This window comes from Parasteatoda tepidariorum, chromosome 4 (genome assembly GCF_043381705.1).
Source record: "Parasteatoda tepidariorum isolate YZ-2023 chromosome 4, CAS_Ptep_4.0, whole genome shotgun sequence".
NCBI lineage: Eukaryota > Metazoa > Arthropoda > Arachnida > Araneae > Theridiidae > Parasteatoda > Parasteatoda tepidariorum.
Window position 1 is genome coordinate 8034879 of NC_092207.1, and position 7481 is coordinate 8042359.

General features: G+C 28.6%; 1 protein-coding gene across 2 annotated transcripts in view; it reads right to left on the reverse strand.

Moving 5' to 3' along the window:
• LOC107439592 (septin-7) overlaps positions 1-7343 on the reverse strand; it is a 69611-nt gene extending 62268 nt beyond the window's left edge. For both annotated transcript variants that reach the window (XM_016052241.3, XM_043049945.2), the window contains exons 1-2: positions 7209-7343; positions 3581-3609 (exon numbers count right to left, since the gene is read on the reverse strand). In XM_016052241.3, coding sequence (XP_015907727.2) covers positions 3581-3609; positions 7209-7227 — 48 coding nt within the window. In that variant the 5' untranslated portion in view covers positions 7228-7343. The remainder of the gene's footprint in view (positions 1-3580; positions 3610-7208) is intronic.
• Between the last annotated feature and the right edge of the window lie 138 nt (positions 7344-7481).

A 7481-nucleotide genomic window follows, 5' to 3' on the forward strand; every position in this document is an offset into this window, starting at 1 on the left:
ATGGCTGCTAAAAAACGCATCTTCTTTGAAACGAGATCTTTGCTGGATTTCTTTTGCAATGGAAAATAATGAAAATTTGCAATGGAAAATAATGANTCTTTGCTGGATTTCTTTTGCAATGGAAAATAATGAAAAATGTTTTAAAATCAGTAATTGACAAAAAAATTTAATTAAAAATATTTAAAAATTGAAAAAGGAAAAAAAATTTAAACACGCCAGAGCTATTTTAGATAGTACTGCCAGTCCTAAGCCTACAAAAGGTGTGAAGGGAAGTTAATGCATCAATAATAATAATTTACACTAGATTTTAAACAACTTTCCAACTATCCGAACTTTTCATTATCCGAACCATTTTCGGTCCCGAGCAGTTTGGATAATCGGCGCTCTACTGCATTTATTCTGATCAACCTCCATATTTGGGATACAAAATTATTTTACAGAAAACAATAACTTAATAACTTTTATTAATTTTATAAAAAATTATGGGAATTAATGTGGAAAAACTAGATTGTACCATGTGATTTACTGACTAAAAAAGAAAAAAGACTGACAATGGAAAACTGCTATATCATCATTAGATATTCATACAAAGTTAAATTATACTGGAAAATCTCACAATAAACTGTAAAATAGGAATATTTAAATTGAAACAGTAAAATTTGGCTTTTATTGGTTATAGGGACAAATGCTTGTGCTAGTGACTCTGAAAAACAGTCACCAAAACATGTTTCCTTAAACTGTTACCTAGATGTTTAAAATTAACAGGTATAACACATTCAGAAGTATGTACAGTTTTAAAAAAAAAATGGATCACCCTCAATAACTTTTGATTTAATCCGATCTTCACGTTTTAGGACTCAATCATAATGGTTCGAGGAGGTGGACTCAGTGCTAATTAATGGATGTTTCAGAGGATGTTTTAAGTTACGAAATCTGGCACAAAACGTATTTCTTTGAATAAATATACCTTTTTTTCAAAGGATTTGGATTTCACAACATTCAATTATCATATTTGAGACCTCCTCGAACCATTAAGATTGAGTACTAGAACGTGAAGATCTGATCATTAGATCCATAGTTATTCAGGGTGGTATGTTTTTTTATTTTGTGCACTGTACTGACAATACATCTATCATAAAAAAAAGGGGGGAGGTATGAAAGACATATTTATATAAATTATATATATAATATGTATATAATTATATTTATATACATATAAACGTATTTCTTTGAATAAATATACCTTTTTTTCAAAGGATTTGGATTTCATAACATTCAATTATCATATTTGAGACCTCCTCGAACCATTAAGATTGAGTACTAGAACGTGAAGATGTGATCATTAGATCCATAGTTATTCAGGGTGGTATGTTTTTTTATTTTGTGCACTGTACTGACAATACATCTATCATAAAAAAAGGGGGGGAGGTATGAAATAATTTGAATACAACTCACTTTTTTTACAGAACAACAATCAATATTTTTAGGAGAGACATCCACATGAAAAGGAAAAAATATACCATTAACAAACATGATACATTCAGCACTAAATATACTGCATTTATTGTTAGTCGGGATGAAACAAATATTCGGCCACTATTTGCTATTTGGCCATTTTGACAAAAATTCATGTGACTGAATGTTCGGCAAGATATATTTTTAACAAAACATTTCTTGAAAAAGTCATTTTTTTAAATATAAAATCATATTTTTTAGTACATATTATAAGAAATAGTCATTACACATATTTTCAAGTTCTAAAATTTATGTTCTGGAAGACAAATGGAAAAACGAAGTTTAAAGAATTGAATTAAAGAATTAGATTACTTTATAGAGAATGACAAGTTTCTGTGCTGTTGCTTTTCTTAAATTTTATTCAGACAAGTCAATTTTGTCGTTTTTTCAAAATTTTTTTGTTTTAAGAATTGAGAACAATTGTTTCTCTTTTTCTGTTTTCATTACAGCACATCAATTTAACAAAATGTTTCTGACAGACTTTATTCCTAAATTGCCATTTTTTTTCCTTGTACAGTATTATAGAAAACTGTGGTTTTAAACACTAAAACTTTGTTTTAAGAACTAAGAACAATTGTTTTCTTTTTCTGTTTCTCTTTTGCTTTTCTGAATTGAAAATTTGATTAATTTTTAATAATGTCTAAATTTATTTATATACAAAAAATAATCATAATGATTTTTGAAAAAGATATTGGTATTTGGCCAAATCACTATTCGTTTCATCCGTACTTATTAACACGGAAGATTTTATATAATTAACAGTTTTGCATTTTCATCATTCCTTATGTGTGTGCCGAATTTCATGGCACACAGTAAATAATTCATTGGTTTTCAGAGATTTTACGAACCTAATTTTGGGCACCAGTGTAGCAGTTTTTGAAAAATGTTCATTAAGGAGAAATTTAAAACATAAAAGTATCAACACAAGAATAGTTGAAATAAGTTTGTAACAATTTTAGTCAAAAATTTCTGATTTGAAATAAATAAGGTAAAGTAGAACAGAAATTACATCACTAAAGACGATAACTATCACCCTTAAATTTTAATTCATTTTTCACTTTAATCAGATTAAATTTTATTCCAAATTAAAACTTTTTGCATAGAAAAAATGAAAGAAAAAATTATTTTTTTGATTTTTCGACTGATTAGATATTTAAACAGCTCAATACTACTGTATACATATATATATGTATATTGAAAAAGAATGCATGATAATACCAAGTTTTATTTCAATATTCTGTAACTTATAGACATGAAATCTTTTAAACCATACTGTCATAATACACATAATTTTTATATATTGCAGTTAGCTGCAATATGCATAAATCATGAGTGTTGCTGGGCCCAACCTTTGAGGGAGACAAAATTAAGTTAAACGATCACAATAGTTTTCTAAATTTCGCACATTAAGGGAGAAAAAATTCCTAAATATGCTCAATATCTGCAAAAGATTCTTTTTTTTAAAAAAAAAACTTTAAAGAATTTAATTTATGAAAATTTTAGTCTTTTTTTTTTACTATATAGTCAGCAATAAACAATGTCAAATAAAATCAGTGATTATTTACTATGTTTTGTTCATCGATTAGGCCTATGGTATCCTAATGTTAGAACAAATGCTCTGAGCCAAAATATGCATATCAACACTCTGTAGAGTAAATTCTGAAGCTCACTCTTAAAAACAATGCAAGAAAGAGTTAAACACCAATCTTTGATTTAATATAAGAAGACACATTAATATTCATAATAAAACATCAATGAGGTATGCATTGTTTCTAGAAAATGTGACATTGTTTTTTGAACTAAAGAGCAAAGTGTCCACTTATTATAAAAACAAATAATCTGTGTTAAAAACACAGATTATATACCAACACTTCTTACAGTGTAAACATTATCCTCAGTTAGAGCGTTAATTCTGAAGCTCATTTTCAATAATGAGGTGAGATAAAAGTTAAACACGAAGTTCTTTATTATACACTGTGTTTTACATTTAAATATATTAATTTGCATTAATGCTGATAATAAAATTGAAGTTCTTATAATTTCATTAAATATTATTAAACTCACCAAACTTTCTGGCTGAAGAATAAGTGACATCTAAGAATACAAAAATATATAGATTAGTCAAATAATAAGAGGGTTTTGTTTCAACAAGCATTTAAATGAAAGAAACACAAAATTTATAACTCTATATAACATAAAATTCTAAAATAGTTCTCATTCACAGAGTTCTTCATAAATGTTTTTAGAAGGGTGGACCATCTTGCCTGCCCATTCATACATAGATAAATCACCACATAGATAAATGCAACCTTCCTGCCCTTTTTGTTAAAATGAATGTTGATAATCCCATTTTGAAAAAATAATGCTATTATTTAATGAAAAATGATGTTATAGTACCAATTTCAGAAGCTTTAGATTGTCACTATTAATGCAAACTATTTTTTATGCTAATTTAATATTTTGAACAATGTTATTTGTATGAAATTCTTTTAAGCATTTATTCAAATATTTGTTTAACACAGGAATATTTGTTTAATATAGGAATAAATTAGTGCCCTTTAAAACTGATGTTGCCTTTAATTTAGGCACAAACAAAGTACCCTGCCTCTTTTTACTTCTAGGGAAATCTTTGTCCTCATTCTTGACGGTGCATTCGTATAAGTCAGAAAATAATATGGTATGGTTATTTAACCCACTGACAGTTCTGCACGTAAAAGTCTCATTTTAGTCTGCTGTCTTCTCCTCATAGAAAACCAATTTTTTCATGTTATTACATAGAAAAATAGTGTATAGAGGAGAAACATTCTCCTAGTTTTGCCCATTTGCTGAATCGCCAATGGGTCAATTAAAAAAGGTGATCTAAATTTCTTTGCTTTTCATCAGTTTGATTAAGTAAAAGTGAATTAGTTAAGGTATTTTTTGCCAGTGAAATATTTCTTTACCCTTTATTTAATGAAATTTAATATTTAGTTATCGTCCTTCATAATTTTATTCTCAGCTATTATTGCAAATCGTTGTTGTTGTTAATTTACGTCGCACTAGAGCTGCGCAATGGGCTATTGGCGACGGTCTGGGAAACATCCCTGAGGATGATCCGAAGACTTCCCATCACAATTTTGATCCTCTGCGGAGGGGATGGCACCTCCGCTTTGGTAACCCGACGACCTGCGTGCGAAGTAGAGCACTTTACGGTATCACAATTTAACGAGGACCAATACCGCACACCCTCGGTCCCTACGCAGACTGATCCAAATGGTCACCCACCCGCACACTGACCGTAGTCAGTGATGCTTGACTTCGGTGATCTGCTGGGAACCGTGTCTTAACAATCAGTCCACTGCGGGACTATTGCAAATTGCATTTAATTAAATTTCTGTTAACAGGTTTAAAACTAAAAGCAATGGCGCTTATTTTATTATAAAGTACTCTTATGATATCATCGTATTATGCAACATTTACAATAAATATGCTTATAATTTACAATAAATATGTATCTGAACTATTCAATCGTATTTTCTTCAATTATAAGCTTCATGCAAAAATTTCTATCCAGTCTAGGTACATTATTGAAATAATTTTCAAAATCATATCTCAATTACTTAAGTCATGCTTGTACTCTAACTTTATTTAATAATGTTACAGATATTTTCATAAAGTCGTAAGAAATTACATGCCACTGCAGTAAGAAGAGTTTTTCTATTGGCCAGAACTGTATTTACTTTGTATTTGTATCTTTCATACAACCCAGATTTTTTGTGGATATGGATTAGGGTAAAATATAAATGAAAGTTTAGACAGTTGGGATTTTTTGAAGCCTCCTTGTATGATATTATAATTTACATTTTTTTTTTTTTTTTAATATTAAAGCTGTTATGGGAATGTCACTCTGAAATATGCATAACATATTGTCTAACATTTAAAAACCAAATTATTATCTTATTTAATCAGTTTTCAATAAATAAAACTCATTATTATAATATAACCTTTTTATACCACAACCTTGAATTGAGTGCAGAATAAAATCTGAAAATCGTTATATGTTTTGCATTCATTAAAATTCCTTACGCTTTCTTTTCTGCCAACGCATTTGAATGCACAAGGTTAAAAAAAAGAACTTTGGTATTAAATTTAATCAATTAATAGCCAATACATTTATTTCTCAACCTTACTTGGCGAAAACTATTTTAACGCACACATGACTCTCACATTTTTGATACTTTGTGGATGGAGGTGTCCTGTTGGGCTTAGCCCAGCAGCCACATCCTCCGGGTCATTTTCTAAATTCAGGTTGTGATATGAAAAGATTATATTATATTAATGATTTTTATTTTTCGAAAAAAGATTAAATAAGATAATACAGTACAGAACCCGTTAACCGGAAATCAGAAAACCGGAAAACCAAAAAACCGGAACGAAATTCGATAAATTTTCCCGCCATTTTAAAAAAAAATTTTTTTTTTNTAAATGTTAGGAAATTTCAGCATGACAGGGACTAATTTAAAAGAAGCTTTAGAGATTGTACATTTCAGGTTCAACACTCACTTAAAATCTTCTATTCCTTACACATACTGAAAAGATAAACGAAATATTTATATCTTATTATTCTAAGTTTTCAACTCAAGTTTATAAAATGATATTTGAATTGCATTTGATTAAAAATTGCATTGTATTAAAAAGGGTTAAGTTAAAGAAAACAGTTCTTCGTAAAAGCTTTCAATTAGAATATTATCTGAAGTAAAAACAAGCACGAGCAGGGTTAACTATAAGTCCTATTAAATTAGAGTTCTCCAAGACTAACATTGAAATGTAAGGTACTTAAAAAAAAAAAAAATTTGGTTCCCAAAAGTTTTTTTTTAATGAGGTTAGAAATTAGTTATTTTAATATCTACTACTGCTAAAAGGTGCTTAGTATTACTAATACATGGTCACCTAATATAATAATAGCTCTTTTGCAGCTACAAAAATGGAATAGAATTAATTTATCTCATGTTTATAAATAATAAGGCGTAGGAAATTTAACACTAAAATTACAAAGTAAGTGTTATGCCTAGCATTTAGTACTGATTAGTGATTCAATATATTTTACACTCTATATATGTTTCATTTCAATAAAATAGTTTTTTTGACAGTGATCTAGTACTGTAAAAAGTTAATTAATATTCAGTTTTACATTCATCATTTTAAAATATTTTTGAATTCCCAATATTTAATATAGTACTACAGAAATGATTAAATTATTTGAGGAAAGAAAGATTTAATTGGCACGCATAGGAAAATTTCGGTATCACCAAGTCTTGGCAAATTCCGGGCAGCAGACGCGAAAAATTAAAATAAAAAGAACATCTCACAGGGGGAATAATTTGGAGGCTTTAACTTTGTAGGCACTCCTGGGAAAATCTCTACATTTGTTTTAAAATTACAAGCTTAAAATTTGGCGATTGTTATTGGCACGATTTATCACGGTTCTTAAATGTCCCCCCAAAAAAGTAAATATAAAATGCTATAAAACAATGTTCAGATTAAACCCCTATAAGCATATTAAAACCGACAGAAGATTACAAAAAATAATTAAACTTGTTTAATTTCAATAACCCGGTAGTATTTTTCCATTGTAAGAAATGAAGTTTAACTACATTCAAATAGCGTAAAAAATAATTATAAATAATGAGGAGAAAAACTTCTTAAATTCTCACCAGTTTTGGGAGTTTGCATTATATTAAAATATTTATTCAATCAAGACATTCAAAAAATACAAAATTTGTAAAATAAAATAAAAAAATCACAAAATAAATATAACCGTTGACTAAAAAATTATATGTCAAATGTAAACATTGCAGAGAAGCTTATAAACAGCCGCTTGGTGGCTGATGGGTCTGTTCCTTGACACGAAATCTCCAATTTTATCTCTTTTAATCCATAAAAGCTACAAGCGCATTTAAATGCAGCGCTTTGAAATGTATCGTCAG